The 22,657-nt window shown below is 43.6% G+C and overlaps 2 protein-coding genes across 2 annotated transcripts in view; one reads left to right on the forward strand and one right to left on the reverse strand.

The window, feature by feature from the left end:
• EPDR1 (ependymin related 1) overlaps positions 1 to 4,708 on the reverse strand; it is a 32,995-nt gene extending 28,287 nt beyond the window's left edge. Inside the window, exon 1 of the mRNA XM_071736015.1 lies at positions 4,398 to 4,708. Coding sequence (XP_071592116.1) covers positions 4,398 to 4,678 — 281 coding nt within the window. The 5' untranslated portion in view covers positions 4,679 to 4,708. The remainder of the gene's footprint in view (positions 1 to 4,397) is intronic.
• A 1,751-nt stretch (positions 4,709 to 6,459) lies between these two features.
• On the forward strand, positions 6,460 to 17,166 carry SFRP4 (secreted frizzled related protein 4). The gene is made up of 6 exons (XM_071736016.1): positions 6,460 to 7,147; positions 7,294 to 7,374; positions 7,467 to 7,532; positions 10,495 to 10,693; positions 13,895 to 13,958; positions 16,447 to 17,166. The coding sequence occupies exons 1-6, from the start codon at positions 6,526 to 6,528 to the stop codon at positions 16,633 to 16,635; spliced, it is 1,221 nt and encodes a 406-aa protein (XP_071592117.1). The 5' UTR covers positions 6,460 to 6,525; the 3' UTR covers positions 16,636 to 17,166.
• The last annotated feature ends 5,491 nt before the right edge of the window (positions 17,167 to 22,657 follow it).

Consider the following 22,657-nt stretch of genomic DNA (forward strand, 5'->3'; position numbering starts at 1 on the left):
TGGCATGACCTATTCCAAATGGGACATGGTACAATCTACCCAATAAATCCTTTTTTTTTTTTTTTTTTTTTTTTTCTTTTCTCTTCTCTCTTCTGCTGGTATCAGCTGAGCACTTCACAAAACCAAAAGAGTGGACTGCTCCTGTTCAACCTGCCTATCCCCAAAATTTTGGTTTTGAAGGGGAAAGAAGCATTTGGACAAGACACACACACTGGATAAAGCATAAGGTAAACAGCAAGACAAAGAGTATAGCCAAGGCTGGGGCTGTAGCAAAAACAAAAATCCAATTCAGTAATGAATCCAACCGGGATAGGTCCTCCCCTAAAAAGCTGAGCCTAAGATCACCACTGACAGTTTTTATGCTCTATGCTGGAGTGCAGGCAGTCAACAGTATGACCCAGACAAACACACATCCAGCAAGCTGGTGGAGACAGCCATCACTGATTGCTTTAGTAAACCAGCTCCATGTGGTTGTACAGTGGGTGAGGTGTGTGCTCAGGTGGCAGGTGACAAGGCTGCACCGGGTCAGTGGCAAGCAGGCAGCCTTTACAAACACAGTCACTGTGTCCCAGGCCCTCTTGCAATGACTGGCAAGCAAAGAAGTGATGAACAAAGCAGTGGTGGGACTTTTTACCTTATCATTACTTTTCAGCAGTTTACTTAAAGCATTGGGTTGATGTAGATACGAAAGCGCTACAGAAAAAATTACATGGATTTGAAACGTTTATTTACAATAAAAACTGAAAGTTTCAGGTTTTTCTGTGGTTATGAGCTTGCAAGCCATTCCACACAGGCAGATCTTTGTACTCCTGATTAACCTCAGTCAACCAACTTAAATAGGGCTGTCTCTGATTAAGGTCCACACTTGCAAACTTGAGAAAACACTTAGTATAAATATCAAGTTGTTGGCCAGTCCTAATTGCTGCATGTAAGTTACATCTGACTGAAGGAAAACATGTCTGTGAGAATTTAGATTGAAATTTCCTTAGAGACAAGGATGGAAGTGTTTTTCTTGTTGCTTTTGTAGCCACTGCCTTGGTGTGATTACCTGTTTCTTGCCAAAGTCAAAGTGGAGTGGGGGAGAGGTTCTTTCTGAAGAGGCAGGATAAATACCCTTGCCTCTGACTTCTGAAGACTTCAGTTTATGACTTGCTATGTCCATAGTGAAAAGAGGTTGTCATCACAACTCTAGACCTGATCCAACACACAGTGAAATTAAGGGGAATCTTCCTGGTGACTTCAATGGGAGCTGGGTGATGCCCTCAGCAGACACCAGCTGTGCAACACAACAAAACCACTCTCCAGTTCTGGATGGCAGTGTGTGAGTCTGACCTCACTGATTTGCAGCTGTCTCAAAGGAGCAATTTTAAAACGAATAGCCCTGGCTAGGGTGGAGGAGCTGGCTGACCAGAGCTGAGCAGGGGGTGACACCTTGGGATGTGATAAGACCTACTGGGTGGAGACCACTCTTCTCTGAGCACCAGTCTTCAGTGCTGGGACATCCCTCCAGGCACAACTGAGCCACCTTGATGGTACTTGCAGAGGTACCTGGCTAAGGGGGCCAGAGCAGAGCAGGGATGGCACCAGGAGGAAGATAAGAATTGATGACTGGGTGGAGACTACTCCCCTTTCCTGAGGGCCAACCTTCAATGCTGGGATGCCCTTGGAGGCACGATTATGTACCTGGCTAAAATGGCTGGAAGAGAGGAGGAATGGCATCTGGAAGAAGATAAGAACTGATGATTGGGTGGTGGGCTACACCCTTCTGCTCCCCTCCAGGCAGCCTGTCTTCCAAGGAACCTGGCTGACTGACAGCTGCCCCTTTGGAAAAAAAGGCACTCAGGGGTATATACTGCTGTACATGCTCTGACCACCCGACCCTGTCCAGGATCAGAGCCATCCTGAAGAACCTTGCTGGACAGCTGGACCCCTGGTGGTGACTCTCTCTCTCTCTCTCATTCTTCCCACTTTCTTACCCTTTATTTCCCCACTTTTCTCTCTCATTCTTTCTTGCCACTTTCTTACCATTTTTTCTCCCTCTTTTTTGTATCTTCTTTTCTTCTCTCCCTCTTCCATTGTCAAATAAAATCTGCTTGCACCCTACCCTTTCTAAGGTTGGACTTTGTTTCGCGGATCCAAAACAAAAATAAATTTTAATGTTGCCTCAGACCGTAACAGGCAGAAAACATGGTCAGCCTGGAAACAGCAGGAATCCCTGAGTTCAGAAATTGTCAATAACAAAAAAACTAATACAGAAAAAACCAACAGAGAGATGCTTCAAGTGCACAGGTGCTCTGCCAATTTCTACCACTAACAACCCAGGCAAAGCTTCATCTAGAGCAAGTATTTATCAAAAATGTAAAATAAGTAGATCTTAGCAAAAGTCAAAATCTTCCCCAGAGTGGAAAATGCAGAATAATTATTCAATCTTAAAATATTAAGTTTTCAAATAAAATAAACATAGGCTTCAAGAAATGAGCTCAGTACCACTGAGAAGCTAGAAAATGCTTGCATCAGACTTAGCTGCAGCTTCATGCTTGTCAAACATGAAGGGCAACCCAAGACTTCTAAAAGAAGGAGACTGTGAGAATGGCCAGTCCCAGACTCTGTGTTGGATGTCAGCAGATCATCAACAAGCAGCTAACTATATGCTGCCTTTACCATTCCTCCTATGGTACCTATACAAAAATCATAATAATAAAAAAGCTAAGCTTTAAAATGAGAAAAATAAGCCATTTTTAATAGTGTTTTTAGACTGCCAAAGAAAGGACTGAAGAAAGGCATGGACCTTGAAAAAATTAAAAAAGTGACTACGTGATGTTGGTAAGAAATTGATCATTATCTGGAGAGAAAGCCAGGAATAAAAAGGAATATTGATCTTCCAATAGCAGAGACCATTTAGTTTGGATGATACAGCATTTGTAGGCTGCTCTTCACCTTGGCTTACGTATACCCAGGACTGAAGCACTATTATTTGTACAACTTTTAGGTGGGAGAAGCAGACTGGCTACCCTCACACTAGCAGGTACATCTTGACATGGTGTCTGACAGCTACTGATGCTTGGTACCCAAAATGTCTTGCTCAAGAAGGCCTCTCTGGGCTGAGCATTTCTTCCACCCAGACTGTCAGGGCCTGAGCTTGGCAGGTTGAGGAGAAAAAAAAAGAGGTTCTTCTTTATGCAGCTTTTTTCCTGCACTTACTTGTCAGCAAATCAAGAAATGCACAATGACACAGGGATTTTGCTGGGTTAGGTACAAACTTAACAGAAACATCCTGTATAAATTAAGAACAGGGAGGTCCTCCAGGGCTGGAAGGCCTGTGCAACGTGAATGAGTACAGTGTAGTACAGGTACCACCTGACACCCTGCAGCAGCTTAGCACTTGTAGGAACTGAGAAAAAACAGAGAACTTGTAAAACTTCAAACTTTCAATAAAATACTGGGCTAGAAAAACACACACACTTGCCTCTCCATTACATTATTCCTGCACTTGAGTAAAATCTTTGTTACACCTGTTACACCTCATATTTTGGGCTGTATTTCTGGACTCAGTTCCCACTATGTTAAAAAAAATAAATACTTGGGAGAAAGGAATTATCTCCAGGGATAAAAAGCTGACACTGCTGATGATCAATATCTCAAGATGATAGATATAGACATAGATGTAGAAGATACAGATGATATAGATATATCAGTGATATAGATTTATAGGTGATATATGTGACATAGATGACATAGATACTGTACAAATAATTTAGATTATACAGATATAGGTATATAAAATATATGTAATATATTATGCTTTTATATATGTAATATATAATATATAACGTATATGTATTGTGTATAATATATAATACATAATATATACATAATACATATTACACGATACACAATACATAATATATAATATATACAATATATTATATGTAATATATAATATGTAACATATATTATATATAATATATGATTGATATCTACATACGGATGATATAGATAGATACAGACATATATATATAGATAGATTGATAGATGATATAGATGATATAGATGATATAGATAGATGATAGATATAGATATATAGATATAGATGACATAATCTACACGGAGCACGGATAGATGTCATGTCGGTGGCAGGTGCTTTACTGCCGATCTTTGCCAGCAGCCGCCCCCCCGCAGCTGCTCCCCGGGCCTCAGGCAGGGCAGGTGCCGCTCTGCAACGCCGGGGGTCCAGAGTCGCCCCCTCCCCATCTCCCTCCCCTCCGCATCCTCCCACACAACCCCCTCCGGGAGCCTCGTCCGGGCTCTGCGCCGACCATCTCCGCCCCGCCCCGCCCGGCCCGGCCCGGCCCGGCCCGGCCCAGCCCCGTCGCGGGGTCCCACCGCCGGACACCTACTTCTTGCAGGGGATAAGGGCCTTCCTCTCCTCCAGGATACGGAGGCGCTGGTTGGGGCCGTCGTAGGAGACGGCGGCGCGGGTGTTACGGCCCGTGCTGTGATCGTAGGTCACCGTGCGCCCTTCCCACTGCCGCGGCGCCTGGCACGGCTCGGCCCCGGCCCCCGCCGCCCCGCCGCTCCACAGCAGGAGGCCTCCCAGGAGCAGCAACAGCAGCCCCGACCCCGGGAGCCCCGGCAGCCCCGGCCTTGGCAGCCGCCGCCCGGCCGCCACCTGCGCCATGCTCTGCGCCCCGCTCCGCGCACGGCCGCACCGCACGGCGCGCAGGCAGGCGGGCGGGCGGGCAGGCCTGCGCCGCGGGAGGGGGGGTGGGTGGGGGTGGGCGGGGGCGTCCCGCCTCCAAACCGGCATCACCTCAGCGGGGAGAGGCGATTTCTGCTGCATGCAGGCGGGATGAGGGAGCAGGAGGTGGTGAGAGGACGGACGGCTGTGACTCTCGCTCTCTCTTTTAGGTTGAGACATTAGAAAGAATTTCTTTACCGAGAGGGTGATCAGGCATTGGAATGGGCTTCCCCGGGAAGTGGTGGATTCTCCATCCCTGGAGATATTTAAAAAGAGACTGGATGTGGCACTCAGTGCCATGGTCTAGTAATTGCAGCGGTAGTGGATCAAGAGTTGGACTTGATGATTTCTGAGGTCCCTTCCAACCCAGCCAATTCTATGATTCTTTCCCCCACCCCCCCGTAACCTTGGGGTAGTTCTGGGTGCTCTGTGTGGGCTTTGGGAGGGAGGGGATACACGAACAGGAAGGGGACCACCTGGTGAAGCTGCTTTAATGTTAATGCCGAGAGAGGAATTAACTTCTTCCTTGCCGGTGGCTCCCCACAGACCGTATCAGCGAGCACATACACCCCTTCATCTCCCACCCCACTCTCAGGTCTCTCAGCCGCTGTTCACTCTCCGCTCTGGGCGATCCTTCCTCACACAAAGAGGGAGGGGGATCTGCCCCGCAGTTGCGCTGTGGCACCCAGGCCTGCTGGGCCCAGGAGGGGGGAAGCATGGGTGACCACAGTACCTTGCCAGGGCAGGTACTTCTAACTCCGATCCACGGTGGGGTTTTCCCAAGCCACTGCAATAACCCGGCACTGACTTAATCTTTTTTTTCTCCATCGAGTCCCTCAAAGACTGGGGTGCATCATTTGCCCCCAATAGAGGAAAAGCCTAAAGGACATTTACGTGCACAGGGACTGCACGGGGGAGCAGAGGAGGGGAGAGGGAGAGCTCCTTGCTCCTGCATCAGGGGCGTCTGTCCGGGGAGCACCAAGGAAAAAAAAATTAAAAAGAAAAAAAGCTTTGGAAACGCCTGAAACTCCTTCTCCCACCCATTTGCAGATGCGATGGCGGGGGGGAGGTTGTGGGGTGGGGTCCAGAGGCGGAGGGGTAGCACAGCACGGGGGGTGGTGGCTGCCCGCAGAGCAGCCCGCACCGGACCCGCCGCCCGCTCCCGCCTGGGTCCGGTCTCCGCCGCATCCCCCGTCCAGAGCAAACCGGGCAAAGAGTGAGAGACTTTCCCGCTCTCCTCAAGCGTTTCGCCGTCCGTGCCGAGCTCACGGAGGTAACTCTGCAGCCTCCTGGAGGCTAAGGGAACAGCTCCTCCAAGCACGTAAAAAGTTTCTGCTCCGTGTCCCTTGGGAAAATACAGCTTAAAGTTCAGACCGAGGGAAGGGGGGGCTCTGGTCGCGGCTCCCGCGTCCCTCCCTCCCGCCCCCTCCTCCTCCTTTCCCGCGTCGAAGCTCGCAGCCCCCCGGCAGATGAGTGTGGTTTGGGTTTGCGTATCTTCCCCCCCACCTCGCTTTCCACCTGGAGGAATTTATGACACAGATGAAAACTGAAGCAGAGCTGGAGCCGCGGAGGAGAGACGCAGTGATGTCGCTGGGGGATTAAACGGGGTGGAGGTGATGTCACCGTGCCTGCACAGCAAAACACACACACACGCACACACATCTTCTTACTACCACCGCCCCTTCACCTTCTCCTCCCCCCTCCTCTCCCTCCTCGACCCCCCCTCGGAGGAGCGGTGCTGCCAAGGGTGCGCGATCGGCCCCACGTCACTCGTGCCACCGGTATAAATGACGTCCCGCGATGTCCATGGCTGTCGGCTCGGCGGCTCCCGCGACTTGACTTTAGCCGGGGCCGGGAGGCACCCCTGCTCCGCACCCCGTTCCGCACCCCGCTCCGGACCCCTCGTCCCGCTCCGCGCCCTTCGGCCGCCGCGACCCACGGGGAGGCGGCGGATAAGAAGGAGGAGGATGCTGCGCGCCTTGGTGGCGGTGTCCCTGTGGCTGCGGGTGAGCCCGCGGGCGCAGGGCGCGCCGTGCGAGGCGGTGCGCATCCCCATGTGCCGCTCCATGCCCTGGAACATCACCCGCATGCCCAACCACCTCCACCACAGCACCCAGGAAAACGCCGTTCTCGCCATCGAGCAATACGAGGAGCTGGTGGCCACCGGCTGCAGCCCGGTCCTCTCCTTCTTCCTCTGCGCCATGTACGCCCCTATCTGCACCCTGGAGTTCCTCTACGACCCCATCAAGCCGTGCCGCTCCGTCTGCCAGCGCGCCCGCGACGGCTGCGAGCCCATTATGCGCCGCTACAACCACAGCTGGCCCGAGAGCCTGGCCTGCGACGACCTCCCCGTCTACGATCGCGGCGTCTGCATCTCCCCCGAGGCCATCGTCACCGACCTGCCGGAGGGTGAGCGCCCCGGGGACGGCGGTAGGGCGGACCCTCACTACCCCTGCGGGGCGCCCCGGGCGAGGGGCGGCGGCATCCCCCCCCACCCTTGCCCCTGGGAGCTTCTCCCCGACAGCTTTCCTTCCCCGCCGCGCCTCTGTTTGCAGATGTCAAGTGGACGGACTTCACGCAGGGCGTGATGGTGCCGGAGAGACCCCTGGAGCCCAACTGCAAGAGCCGCGGCCAGGGTGAGCCTCGGGCATCCCCCCTCGTCTCCCCCTCCCTGGAGCCAGGCCCCCTCTGACACCCCTCAACCATTTCCCCTTCTCTTCCTTTGAAGAGCGATGCCGGTGCAAAAAGACAAAGCCTACGCTGTCGACCTACCTGGCCAAGAACTACAGCTACAGTAAGTGCAGGGGGGCTGAGGGAAATGCTTCACTTTGCCTGTCCCACTCCCTTTCTGCACCTCCCGTGAGGCAGGCAGCTCTGTGTGGGTGCTGCACCCACACCAGGCCCTGTCCGCCAAGCGCAGTGTGAGGACACCTCTGCACCCCATCCTTTCCAAGTGGGCTTTTGACAGAGGGCTCCTCCTCCTTCCTCTTCTGAATCCCACCCAGGCGGTGTGGGCAGCAATAGTCATTGCACAGGTGATGGTGCGTTTCTGATAGAAGCAGTGAAAAGTCAGGAATATGCCCTGGGATCAATAGGTTGCCCTGCAGAAAAGGTGCTTTCTTCTGTAAAGGTCAGTTTAGTATCTGCAATTGCAGCTCATGAGACCATTGCCATGCGCTGCTTGGCCAGCTCCTGTTTTCATCCAGCAGGTGGAATTAGGAGAGATTTGCCACCTGAATAAATCTTGTAAATGGGAACAAAGCTGGATCAAGGTAAAAAGTTGTAACTTAGAAATGCTTATACTCTTTTACTTACTAGACAGGATTTCTTCTCGTGTGGAATCGTCAGAGATAATTCAGTGATAATTTGCAGCAGCCAGTCAAGGAGTTTACCAATAGTTTTATGATATGTTGCATGACATAGTGGGAATACAAGTAAGCACCTCTCTTCCCCCTTGGCTTCACCCCCATCCCTCTGGTTTTCTGCTGCTGGGAGTCAGGAAGGTATCTAACTAAGGTTAGATAATTACCACATAGAATATCTGCAGTGTCAATAGGATATCCCTGTTAACCGTGAATTTAATATGCAGATTGTGGTCTTTTGTATTTTATGGGCTCTTTCTCAGAGAAAAGTTGTTTCTTGAACCTCTTATGCAATAGGATTATTATATCAATCCAGTTCCTCTTTGTCTGATACTAAATCAAGTTTGTAGTTATTTGCCTCTTTGTTAATTCAGGGGAAAAAAATCCAGCCCTCAGTTTGTTGGGAATAATCATGCTGAACATCTAACTTTAGATCATTGTACACTTTTTTTGTCAGAGCGTTTTGGTCCATTTATGTCATAGATTCTTTTTGTATAGTTCCTTAATCCATCACAGAACAACACAGTGGTATGTTCAGGTGGGACAATGAACTTCCACAGTTGTCTGAGATATATGAAAAAGTAGTAATATAAAATTACTATTTTATATTCTAAAATGAAAGACAGATGTTAGCCACACAAACTCTGATTCCAGTAACTGCAATGTTGTTGCTTAACTAAAAACTGTAGGTTTGGGTCCAAAATTTAATTCCATTGAATTTGTGAAATCAAGTTTTTGTTTTAGACTGGTAGGCTTTTATTCAGTCTCCTCTGAAATAAATAGACGTGTTCAGATGTCATTGAGAAACAAGACAAGGCACAACAAGTTACAAACAAAAGTTTTTCTGAAATTCTTTGAAATAATATTTACAGACACACTGTATTTCCAGCTGGTCAAAGGTTGCTCTCAGTCAGACTTGAAAATGGATTTACTTACTAGAAAGTCTCTCAAACTGAAATCCCTCATGGGTTTTTCTGGCTGTTACACATGCCCCAATAAAATTAACACATAAACCCCAGACTGCATTGAAATTGCTGATTTTTTTTTCTTTGGGTGAAGAAAACAAGAAAATCCGTATATTTGTAGTCTCACCTGAAGGCTTTTCACCCGGTGGCTGTGAGGGGCAGTGTTGCTGAAGGCTCACCACCCTGTGTCAGATACATACACAGTTTGTGCTGCTTTAGCTGGATAATTTTGTTACAGTCTTATAATTGGACCCTTTCCTATTTTGACATTTCCTAGAGACAGCATCCTTTGTGTTAAAACTGTGCTTCCTTTCTCTGGTTTGATACTTCTCCCAAGAGAGAATGCTTGAAATGCTGCAGTAGTAGGTACCGCCGGGGTTTGCAGGTGCAAAGTTAGCCAAGAATCATCTTTCTTGCATCCATGCAGACATGCAGTTTTCCTCAGCTAAAGGTAAAAATATGAATGTTTGTATATTCATAGTCAGAAGAACCTGTTTCAGAGCCTGTTTTATGTGAGGATCTTAATATTGATGGATAATCCAGGGGCAAAAGATGAAGAAAAAGTATAAACCGAGTCAATCACTACAGTCCTAAGACTCTTCCTTTTGGTCTACTGATTTCTTATACTTAAAAAAAGACTTTTATTCCTGTATACAACCTATAGGGAAATTGTTTTCAGAATCATAGAATGTCAGGTTGGAAGGGACCTTGAGGATCTTCTGGTCCAACCCTTCTAATATTATTGTTTATATTTGTCTCAGCACCCCATCAAGCTGTGACTTAAAACTTTCCAAAGTGGGGGAATCCACCATTTCCCCAGGAGACCATTCCAATGGCTGACTGTCCTCATAGTGAAAGATTTTCCTCTTGTGTTCTAAAGGAATCTTGCCAGGAGCAACTTATGTGCATTGCCCCTGATCTTGTGACTCCTTGTAAATAGGGAGTCTCCATCTTCTTTGTAGATGCCCTTTAAGTACTGGAACATCATAATTAGGTCTCCCCTAAGCCTTCATGGAGGCTTTTATTACTGAAAAGACCGGATTCATGCTAACTGTGGGATAAGTGATTCTTTACTTAATTGGAAATAGCTGGATGTGGCTATGGAATGGGTCCGATGTATGTGGGTTGTTCAAGTCTGAGTCAAAGGAGCTGTTTGTGTGTGTGATTCCAGGCAAGATCACTTGGCCTGATCTGGCAAAGATTTAAGCACATGTTTAATTTCACAGTTGTCAACAGCCCTACTGAAAACCAAATAGGGATCAGGCCTCTGTTATTGTAAGCCACTGTATGTGCCCACACATGAAGAAGTAGTTCTAGTTTCACAGCCGAAAAAACAGCTTTCAATTTAGCACATTTTATTTGGTTTTGAGATGTGTTTGAATTTCTAAGACTGTTTGTTGTTCTCACGCCTCTGTTTTTTTAATTGCAGTCATTCATGCTAAAGTAAAAAGCGTAGAAAGAGGGAACTGCAACGAGATAACGACTGTGGTGGAAGTCAAAGACATACTCAAGTCTTCAACACCAATTCCTCAGTCTCAAGTGCCTCTTCTTACAAATTCCTCCTGCCAGTGTCCTCCTCTTCAGCCCAAGCAGGATGTTCTCATCATGTGCTATGAATGGCGCTCAAGGTGAGCCCTGGCCATGTGGTGCAGAAAAATGGAATAGATAGCTCTGATACACAGAAAGGAGGGCCAGCAAAGCATAAACATGTTTTGTTGATAGTTTTTCTTAGGATAATTCACGTATCATAGAATCATAGAATCATAGAATTGGCTGGGTTGGAAGGGACCTCAGAGATCATCAAGTCCAACCCTTGACCCACCACTGTGGTTACTAGACTATGGCACTGAGTGCCACATCCAGCCTCTTTTTAAATATCTCCAGGGACGGAGAATCCACCACTTCCCAGGGCAGCCCATTCCAATGCTTGATCACCCTCTGCGTAAAGAAATTCTTTCTAATGTCCAACCTAAACCTCCCCCGGCACAACTTGAGACCTCTTGTGCCCTCTTGTCTTGCTGAGGGTTGCCTGGGAAAAGAGACCAACCCCCACCTGGCTACACCCTCCTTTCAGGGAGTTGTAGAGAGTGATGAGGTCTCCCCTGAACCACCTCTTCTTCAGGCTGAACAGCCCCAGCTCCCTCAGCCTCTCCTCATAGGGCCTGTGCTGGAGTCCCTTCACCAGCCTGGTTGCCCTCCTTTGGACCTGCTCTAGGACCTCGATATCTTTCCTAAACTGAGGGGCCCAGAACTGGACACAGTACTCGAGGTGTGGCCTCACCAGCACTGAGTACAGGGGCAGAATCACTTCCTTGGACCTGCTGGTGATGCTGTTCCTGATACAGGCCAGGGATATATGCCAATATGTTTCAGTTACCTTCTCGGTGAGCTTTTTTCCACTTAATCACCCTCAGCTCTGTGCCATGATGTGGTGTTTACAAAACCTGCCTCACACATGGAGCACGAACTCTGGTGGCATTAGGTGACCTGTGCTGACAGCATGTTCCTTAATGCATCGTGCAGCAGATCAGGCACCTCCAGCTGTTCAGAAGTGTCTCTCCAGGACTGCTTTCCATAAGTTTGAACTGCTTTGTATTCTACAAGCCTGGTAGTGGCTGTAGGTGGGGGTTCTGTAGGTTGGCAGAACCATGTGGAGGACATAATTCTGCATCACTGATCCCAGGGAAGGGGACAGGAGATGGTAACACATCTACTGTCTGTGGAGCTGCTGGAGACAGAGCAAGGCCTTGTCCCCCAGCCTATCCACACTTCAGATAGGTGCCATCTATGAGGTGTTTGTGACCCCACAGCTCTACTGAGACTAACCAATGCTGTGGCCATTGGAGCTCTGCCTCCCTGATTGTAAATGAAAAGTAAATACTCTCAGAGAGCAGCTTGCCAGTCCTGCTCTACGATTAAAAGGCAAAACAAAACTAACTTAACCTGACCTTTCATCTGGAAGTCAGCCTAGCCCCAAGCATGGAAAAAATTTAGCATGCTGGTCTGGAGTGGAGAGAGTGATGAATCACAAGTCCCTGCTCTTTCTCGGTTCTTGAGGCAGAAGGGGACATTCCCTTCCCCTTATCACCCCAACTGTACCAGTAGCATCAGATGCCAAGAGGACAGGCTGTGTCCTGGTAGGTACGTGTGGCTCCGTGCTGTGAGTCAGAGGTAAGGCTCTTCCCAAAACGTGCAGCCTGGTTTTGTGTACAGTGATACAGCTGTTAATTGAACATGCCCACTTGTGGGGACAATAGAACACCTACATGCAGATCTTGGTGGCCCATATCCGTATTTTCAATGTTGATTGTAATGGTTATATTGTTATCTTAAAAGTGGTTTATAGGTGTTGTTCCTAAAAGTTGCCATCTGATACCTTATTACCTTCACTTTTTCTTTGTCAGCTAGAAGGCATGGTATCTTATTATTACACAGCACCTTGCTCCTCCAGATCTGGAAGCACTTCACAAAGGTTAATTTAGAGCCCTTTACTTGTGTTAGCCATCTCAGGAATATGCACTCTGAGTCATGTAGAAGGACCAAGATTATGATTGAGGAGCTCTGAGCTACAGAGCTTTGTTGGAGATGACCTTCAGGAGGCTATCAAGGGTGTGGAGGTTTCAAAAGTAAAAGATTGCAATCTGCTTCTCCATTACTGTGGAAAAAACCACCATTCACTAAATATTGTGTGATGGATTTTAAAGGTCACTGAGGTTTTAAATTTCAAATAGCATACTAAAATGGATTTGAAAAAAGAAACATAAACAATTATATGTGCTTCCTGTTGAACTTAGTGGCATTCAAACAGGAGGTTTTGAGTTACAGTAGCTTTTTAAAACATCAGAGGCAAAATGGGTGGAAACTTCACTGAAGCCAACAGTTAAACACATATTGCCCATCAGCAGGTTAGGGTCTTGCTCAATAATTTGACCTGAACAGAAGCTGCATGATCTGTATACCCTGCTGTGGTTTCATTCACCATGATGTGGGTTTAACTGCAGCCCTATATGTCAATTCTCTGGTGTCTCTTTAGAAGGAAGAGAGGATGTGTGTCAGCTTGACTCTCTGGGGCTTGCACCATCTGTAGTCCTTTCACATTTGGGCAAAATGAATGCATAGTGTGGTGGCAGGGCTTTGTACTCTTTTTGAACTGGTATGAGCAGCAACATCTGTTCATGGAAACTGGAGAGTTAGGTCCTGCTACCCTATATAATCCTCATCCACTAGCAACCTGCTGTGATCAGATAATGTCTTACCATTTGTCAGCTGAGCTGTATTAATTGGTGCACGTGAAACATAGTTGAGTTTTGTTTTTTTTTTTAATTCAAAAGTAAAATACATTTAAACTACTCTTCTGTACACACAGAGAAACATATGGTAGGCATAAGTAAAAATATATGTACATACCTATGTAAACAGTTTCATGGGATGTTATCCAACCCATCATTTTTTAACAGTGATCAAGACAGGACAATTGTTCCCTGCAGAACAGCTGCAGGTGAGGACAAAGTGCTCTACAGGTTTTCTCAATACTAGCCTGATGCTGCAGTTTTAGCTGTAAATTTGATTTCTTTAGAAAATTATTTTCTGTTTTTACAAAGTTAAGAATAGAATTTCAGAGGGGGCAGTATAAATGTTTAGAAATCCATTAGAAAGCATTTAGAGATGAAGAAAAATATTTTTGTTCCTATTGTCCCATACACAGCAACTGTGAGTACTAGAACCTGCTAGTGCATTTCAACCTCAGTCTGTGTTAAATCATCTGGAACAACATCTCAGGAATCAAACCCAGAAATACTTGTAATTTCTGTTTCTATCTTAATTTTCAGGTTGATGCTTCTTGATGGGTGTCTAGTTGAAAAATGGAAGGACCAACTAAACAAAAGATTTAAGGTAAATACAACTATAGAGAAGAATGATGATATACTTGATAAAAAGTTCAACACCTTTGTTCTACTTCAGCACTGAATAACTTGCCTGACTTTCCAATATCATTAACTCCTCTGGGTATTATTATTGTCACTTCAACATTTTCATACCCCATAACTTCACATAAGTGGAAGTGAAAATTTGAGTATTTTAGTCTTGCATTTTACAGACTCTGAAACTGCATTTGTATTTTTTCCACAAACTGTCCCTAAATAGGACAGTTGGATGATCTTTGTGTGAACTCTGGGTTATTCCAATAATGACTCTGGGAATTCCAATCGTTGCTAAGGCAAGTAATTGTCAGATGGGTGATATGCAGATGAGAGTATATTGCACATTAGCTAAGGAGGAAGTTGGCATCCACTGTGTTGAATAAATGAGCTTTGCTGAATTAAAGTTTGCAGGCCCAAAACATATTCTCACCATCTACTTCCCACTAAAGACCCACTGAAAGTATTTGGCATCCCCTTTCCCTTTTCAGGGAACACTGGAAGGAAGAGTCTATCCTACAGAGACATGAGGGACAGGAGCAACAGGTGCCCCTGCCTCTTGGGTCTACAGAGTAGGACTTGCTATCAGTCCCTGCCTGTAAATCTCTTTATAATGGAGAGAAAGCCTGGCTCAGGACAATATCTGATTCTTCCTCACACTTTAGAGGTGGAAGAAAATAATTTCTGCAATTCAGGAAAGGTTTCAGAACATTAAGGGCATGTATGGGTATTCATTTTAATTATGGGCTGATTGGCAATTGATAGAGGAAAAAAGGTGCATGTTTCCATCAGCAAAAGATTTTAGCTTACAGACCAGCTTCTTGCAGGAAATTGTATTTGATGCTTTTATCATTCCCTTTTCTCCTCACTTACTCATGTAAAATTTATGTGTGGAAAAGGAAACAAGCTTTAAATTTAAAAAAACTGCAGTTGATGATGATACCACGTGGGATTAGGAGAACACTGGCATATGACCAGGACTCTTGAAGTGCCTTAGCTGTCAACTAATTGGCCTGTTACTGGCACACTACATATTTTAGTGGCCTTCTCCCACTGCTCTGTCATTTCTACTTGTGTCTTGAAACCTGTTTGGATGTTCATTTCCAGACTGTCAAAAAGATGCATGAGTGCCAAACAAAATTCTGCTCAAAGCATGTGTCATTACATCTGATATTAATAGCTTCATAAATTAAATCCCAATGCAAACATTTTTGAGTGGGACACACATAAATACTTGCTGATAGCTTTTTTTTAAATGAAGATGCATATAATGACCCTGACTATATAGATATGGCCAGTATGGAGCTAGGTTTCACAGTGACTTCATTTAAATGTCCATCATTCATCTCTGAAGACTTGCATCCAGCTTTTGAGTTACTACTGAAAATTAATGTTCTGAACCTTCTGTGGACCACTAAAGACATCTGTTAACATAACCACAACACAGCTGATCTCTTCTCTAGCCAGGAAAAAGTCTGAATAGCACAAGGGTCAGGCCAGAAATACGTAAGATTAAAGCTGTAGAAAAAACTGTCTTGCTCTGATCTCTGAGGAAAGTCCCTGCCTTTGGGAGTTTCAGAAGAGAAAGTTCATTTTTAGAGGAACAAGGTGAGACCCCTTCTAAGTTCTGTTATCTGCCTTGCTTTCCTTAAGTAGTATTTCTGTTCCTAGAGGTGAAAGACTGCAGCCTTGTGGATCTCTCCGTAGTTTGGAGCACACAACCATTTAACATCATTATAAAAACCTGTTTTCTAACTGCTGCGCTTTTGGGTTTGGAAATCTGACAGCAATTAATTTTGGTGTGCTCATTGATCTATCTGCATTTCAAAATTCCTCGGGGATGATGCTGAATAAAGCTGCAGGTGCATTCATCACAACTGTGCTACTGCTACTCCCAACATTCTGTGGTTTCAGCAGCCACCTCTGTTCTCTGCCTGCTTCTTTTAGTTCTTTCAGTCCCAGACCTCTATAGCTCAGGGAAAAGCAGAAAGGGAAAGTACATACCACCTTCCTTTCTGGCTTCTTGTGTTTAAATATATATTGTGAAAATATTGCCTGCTTTCTGCAGACTTTTCTGGGGAAAATTCAAGTAGCAGGTTCAGTGATAGAGCAAAGAATCGGTTTGCAAAGTAGTCCTGGTGTGCAGACCCTGTCTTTTTGATGGCATGGTGCCAGCTCTCCTGGATTTCTGAAAAGGCATGAGGCATCTGCATGCACTTGAGATGTGTGGTTGTGTATTTTCATCAGTTGGTATTGTGGAAATTGCCCCACACAAGAGCATATGTCAGGTTTCCCCTACAGACAGCTGTAACGTGTTGAGATGAATGACCCTGCAGGACAGAGCATAAAACCATGCAGAGCAGCACTAGTGTCAAGGGTTCAGGGCAGCTTTGATTAAGGTGCAATTATTTGTGGTAATATCTTTCTGTAACTCACCCTCTTTGTTTTGTGTGTTTCTACAGAGGTGGGAACAGAGACTGCAAGAACAAAAGCTGCGAACAGCCCGCAGTAAGAACCACAATTCAGGACGCAGTGGTAGGAGTGGGGCCCCAAAATCATCGACCAAGAACACCAGCCCCCTGGTCAGTGGCCCCAAAAAGGCCACCAAAATAAGAAATGGTCCGAAAGAAATCAACCCTAAAAGAGTATGAAATCTCCAAAGAGAAAGACTTATCCTGTACGATTGGGGTCCAAATCTGGCTCGCTCGGCATGTTCTTTTGATCCAGAACTCATCAACTTCAAAACACAAGACAGTTTCTACACAGACATTTTTGCTGCACTTTACTTTTAAAAGGTTTGCTTTTCCTCTTCCTTTCAAGCCACTGCAAGCCATAGAGCACAGGTTTGTGCTAACGTGTGGCAGGCATATTCAAGCTGCCTGAACTTCAATGTAGGGCTCTGATTTGCAGTTCTAGATAAATGTAGCCTTGGGTCCTTATGCTGGTACCTGCCTTGCTTCCCTGCCAGGGGCTGGCTGCATGGGTGTCTCTTCTCTCCTCAGAAAGTGCACCACTGGAATAATAGTTGGTGAGTTAATTAGTCTGTAAGTTAGTTAGTCTGCTGAGCTGGGAACTATGGCAGCAGAGGAGCAGCAGAGGGATGATAGCATCTGGCAGACATATGGAGCAGCAACCACTGCAGCTGCTGGAGCTGAACCTTATCTGCTATTTGGAATTTGTTCAGAGCACTTGGGAGCACAGTTCACCAATAAGCACCTGGGTGTGCATTATGTGGTCGTTTTTATGTGTGTGCCAGAAATACGGCCTTAGTATTTGATCTTGTGGATTTGTGTAGCAAAAATGCATTGAAAGAAGACATTTAATTTTTTATTGTACTTCAGGCTGGCTTCTGTTGTTATATTTTCAAATATATTTAAGCATCTAATTGAAAAATCAGTATTTTTAAAAAGAGAGATCAAAGTGAAGCAAATCTGATGAATTTTTAATACTAATACTTACTTTAGCTGTGATATAGCTTTGTTGTGAAAAGTGCAATAGAAGCATTATTCCAAACATAACTAATAGCTACTGTACAGTATGAAAGAGAAGATAGGACTTCTTGTGGCTCAGTGCCCATTTGGATAATTTTTTATCATTTCACACTCTATTTCTAAATCTTTTTCTGATACCAAATCGTAAATAAATAAATAAATAAACAAATAACTTGTGCCTGTTCCTGAACTTTTGTTGATCAGACGGTAAAATTTACCCTGCAAGGGGTAAAAGACAGAGCAAATGCTTTTATCTGTGTACTAAATTTTACTGACAATGTTTGCTGTGTGAAATATTAAAATAGCAAAGGGGATATAAATCTAATAAGCATGACTCCAAAATGGCATTCATGCTATTCCTGCCCAAGCTTTACCTAGATAAAGCAGCATAGCTTGCACAGTCTGATTTCTGTTGACACATAAGAAGATCACCCACATTAACATTATAAGAGCTCATGATAGACATCTTAAAGACTTTTAAGAATTCCTGCAGCAAAATTAATTACTTGCCTTGGCAGTTCTAGTAACTATAAAACAAAACAAGCATTTCTAAAATAGAGGAAATCTATGTCAATTAAAAAACCAAAAACCAAAACAGAATTTTGTGTGGATTAACAAAAAGAGTTATAACTGGTCATATCAGTGTACTGGATTATTACTAGAATTCCAATGAAATTTGCATGCATTAAATTGAAGGCAGTAAATGCTGAAAATATTTTGGTAGTGACAGTAATACACTTGACAATATGTTAACAACAGCTGATGCTAAGGTTGGATGCTTAGAAAAAAGAGACAGAGGTGTTATAGAAATATGGAATAGTAGGATATAGGGTAGTGCAGGGAGAAAAAAAATCAATGCTACATGATCATTGATTGAACTTTGAGCAGCTGGTTAAAATATGCAAAGGTCAGCATTTGTATGGAGCCCTTCCTGCTGATTCTGAGCAGATGCAGAACTTTATCTCCTTCAAACATCTGCAAAATTTGATCCAAAGTTCAACTCAGGTGCCAAGAATGCTGAGCCTATATTGCATCTATTAATGGAATGACATTTGTTTGACATGTCTGAAAAATATACCACAAACTTATAGCCCATAGGTGAAATCTTAATCCTGTACTATGAAATGGAAAAAACAAAATCAAAATCAAAATCAAAGGAGACAGAACTTCACTACAGGTAAGTAGATTAGGTGACTTTGAAAATGCTGACTTAAGTAGGCATGATCTAAAAGGTCAGCATGATTAGAAAGCTTCTAAACTAGTGCCATCAGCTATGTAGCAGAAATTCCTAAGATAAGATTACCTATTGATCCCAAATTAAAGCAGCCAAATAAATATGTATGGATTTAGCTATTAAAAATGAACAATAGCCCTATCAATGTTACGTTGAAATAACAAGAACCAAAGTTGTAATATTTCACTTTAACAATTTTTTGGGGGAGCATAGTAAAGTGTGATATTTGTTGAATGAATCTTTTGAAACAGTTAGCAGCTTCCAAGCAACATCACATATTACTTCACAACTGTTAAAACCCCTGGTTTTTTTCATATATTTTGGAATTAGAGAAAAGAAATGTAGAACCTATTTTCTCCAGAGCATTTTCACCATTCCTTCTGGACGTTACTATCATTAGACTGACCATTCCTGTATGTTGCAATTAACTTTGATGCACTGAGCTCAGTGTTTCCAAATCCTTGATACTATTATGTATGCTTTATGCTATCTTTCAGACTGACATGGTTAAGAAGAATAAGGAAAGGCATTACAACCAAAAGCAGGTGATAGCATAATACAAAGAACAGATGTGCAAATAGAAGGGATTAATTAGTAAGGCAATGTGTTCCTAAATGCATTTTTTTTTAATGCTTTAAAAGAAGCCATAGGTCAACCTAATTCAACACTAACGTAAGTTGTGCCAATCCCTAACAATTAACTCACTGAGATATCAAATATCACCTGAATCCAGATCCAGAACATCCCTGCCCTCCAGCCCACTGCCCTTTTCTTGTGAAGACATGAAGGAGATGCTTGAGCACTGAGGGTTGTTCAGGCAGGCAAATGCATCTTCCTGTGTCCCCATGTGGCCCGCTCACCCCTCCTGCTCCTTGGCATGTGACAAAAAGTCCGACTTGCCTCTCCTCACCCACATCCATGGCCAGGTGTAGTCACTGCCATTCTAGCACAACCCAGCACCCGAGCCATGAAACCTCGGTTTGGCAGAGTGAGCAAATGGTCTGCTGATGGAGAAAGTAATTACTGTACCCATTTACATCTGAAAAAATTAACAGCTAAAAATTTAAAGTGTAGAATGTTTTCTCTTAGTGTTCCAGCTGCCTTCTTGCCTACTTGAGGGGCTTGGCATTTTTTTGGTATAAATTAAGAAGTGCCTGGAACACCAAACGGAGTTTTCTAGTCCTTTTCTTACTACCTCCCACACACTTGTACCTGGTTTAGTTTAATAAGAAGTGCCATTGAATATTTTCACTGAATGTTCTAACCTCAGTCCCAAAAGAATGAAACCTGAACAAATATTTATTCTAATTGTGAACCAATTGGCACAGTTTTAGACGCTCACTGTAAATGCACATCAGAGCTCTTTAATGAATCACATTTTAAAAAACCTCACAAACACCCCCTCCAACAGGACCTGAATGACCCGGTCACTTTAATTCAGCTCGGCGTTACACATTTGTTACTTTTGTCCAGCCATTGCATGTGACTGAAAAATACTTCCTGTACAAATAAAAAGATTTTCCAGTCCAAAATACCCAAGCAGCTCTTAAATTATTTTATCCAGTGTTGTAACCTGGATTCCAAATGAATGAATCCTGAAAAAATATTTACTCTGATTATGCTCAACCAACATACACTTTTTGGTTGTTCTCAGTAATTGAATGGAAATGCACATCTGAAACTATTTCCTCAACCACATTTTTCTGGTAAACCACATAATTTCTGATTAGTTTAGCAAATAAATATAAATCCATGAGTATGGGTCAACAAAGATTCCATATTGTGTTCCATTTAGGGTGTAAAACCAACACAAATAAGTATTTCATTTCTATAGAGACACATTACTACTAATTAGATGTAATCAAGGCTCTGCATTTAACTTCAACTGCTGACACTGTATTTCTTGTAACAACTCCAAAGCTGAACACCAGCCTTATTGGAAGGTGAAACAGGATTTCAAACTCATTTCTTAGAGATGCAGTAAATTCAGGATGTTCCAGGTAATCTGTTAATATCAGTTTGTTGGTGTAAAAAGGCTTGTGGATAAAGTCATTAGGATGAATGAAGCAGTATGGCAATAAGTATAGAGGAAAGCACCTGGAAAGGAGGATGCACTCCTTTAGTCCAGATGAGAATACCAAGATCAAAATGCAAAAGTATCTTAAATATGTCAGACTTTAGAACACACTATCTGTGTTACAGATAGAAGGTTAATGGATGCAACAGAATGGTCAAGCAATTCCTCAAACCTAGCAACACCATAGGTATTTTGATTCCTTCAGGTTACAGTATGATAAAATCTTCAGTTTGTAGGTAGTCAGAGCACACCAGTATCAGAAAGTAATCAGAAAGCCAATAATTTGCTCACAGAAAGCTATGGATAAAGTGAATAAATACTTGCAAGGCCTGACCTGACAGGGTAGCTCATTCAGCAATCAGAGCAAAGGAAAAACAGAGCAGCCACAAATTGATTAACTCCATCTTCTTGGAGGGAAAAAAGCTTTTTCCCCACTTCTCTATTTTATTATGCAGTAATTCAGTACAAGTGGTCACTTCAATCAGACATACTAATTCTTCTTAAACAGTATTTTGAATTTTATGACTAGCTAGTTTATCATTCTCAGCTGAAACAGGACTTTAATATAGTCTTAGTGTCAGATTATGATTTCCTTAAACTTTCTAAACAAGGCAGTATGTGGTCTGTTGTACAAATAAACATGCCCTGCGGTTCCATTTCTCTCCTGCTGGGACAAAATCAGAGTAATTGTTACGTTATCTTGTGTTAGTGTTGGAAGAATTTTCATCACATTTCTGTACAACCTAATTCTGTGCTGAACCAAGAGATATTTTCCAAATAAACCATCATGAAGGTCACATTCTTTTTTGGTATGGCATGTGGACATAAAAGGACAGAGACAGATTTTCTTTAAGATCTTTAGGCAGAGGAGTTGTGTAAATTTAATGGCAAGAAGATTTTCATCTCTAAGACTCAATGAAATGCACATTGGAACACATTTCTTCTGACTCTAGAAATGTGAATGCTTACCAACATCACAAATGCTCTAATCCTTTACAATTGTATTCATATGTATGTCACAGTAATAAAAAAAATTGAAGAGGAGTGGATGGCAGTCTAAATTGTGTGCACAATACCTAAGTGTTGAGTTAAACTTTTAAAGAGACAAGTTGATCTCTTAAAATACTGACAGTCTTTGAATTACTATGCTTTTGAATGCATAACATTTTGCTAACTGTACAAAAGTCTGCATCTCAAAGATATAAAACCCTTGTGGATCTGGATCTCTTCATCAGCTGACTGAAACAGCTACATTTATTGTTTTGAAATGTATCTCTTAATAAGCTCCTTTCAAAAGCTATTAAAAGGCATTAAGATCAAGAACATATCTGTGAGAAGCAAAAAAAAAAGCATTAATAAAGTAAATGTTCTCACATTTCAATTTGGGCTTGGATACTTAAGCAATGTGAAGAAAAACTGTTATAGATCTATATACAGTATTTCAATGTAATCTACAGGATCATTTTAACCAACCACAAAACAGGGATCAGAACTGGCAAGTGTAAATATATGAACCCAGATAAATGGAAACCTTCAACATCTAACAGTCAAACAGAAAAAAATGCTATACTGCATAAGAGTGATGTAATGGAAGATAAAGAATGATGGCTAAACAACCAGTAACTCATTATATAAAATTATATCACATTTACACGGGCAGAGCTAGTGTACCCCTAATTTAAATCTTCAAGACCAGTTCAATAAATGTTCTGCAGTACTTAAAACCTGTGTATGATGTCTATCAAGCCATTTGATTTGGAACTTACATCAGAATTTTCAAGAACTTTTAATAAGACACAAATACATTTTGCTGTTTTCTGCATTTCTTCTCCTGTTAAAAATAATCCCATCTAAACTGTCAACACTGTATT

This window comes from Heliangelus exortis, chromosome 2, assembly GCF_036169615.1.
Source record: "Heliangelus exortis chromosome 2, bHelExo1.hap1, whole genome shotgun sequence".
Classification (NCBI taxonomy): domain Eukaryota; kingdom Metazoa; phylum Chordata; class Aves; order Apodiformes; family Trochilidae; genus Heliangelus; species Heliangelus exortis.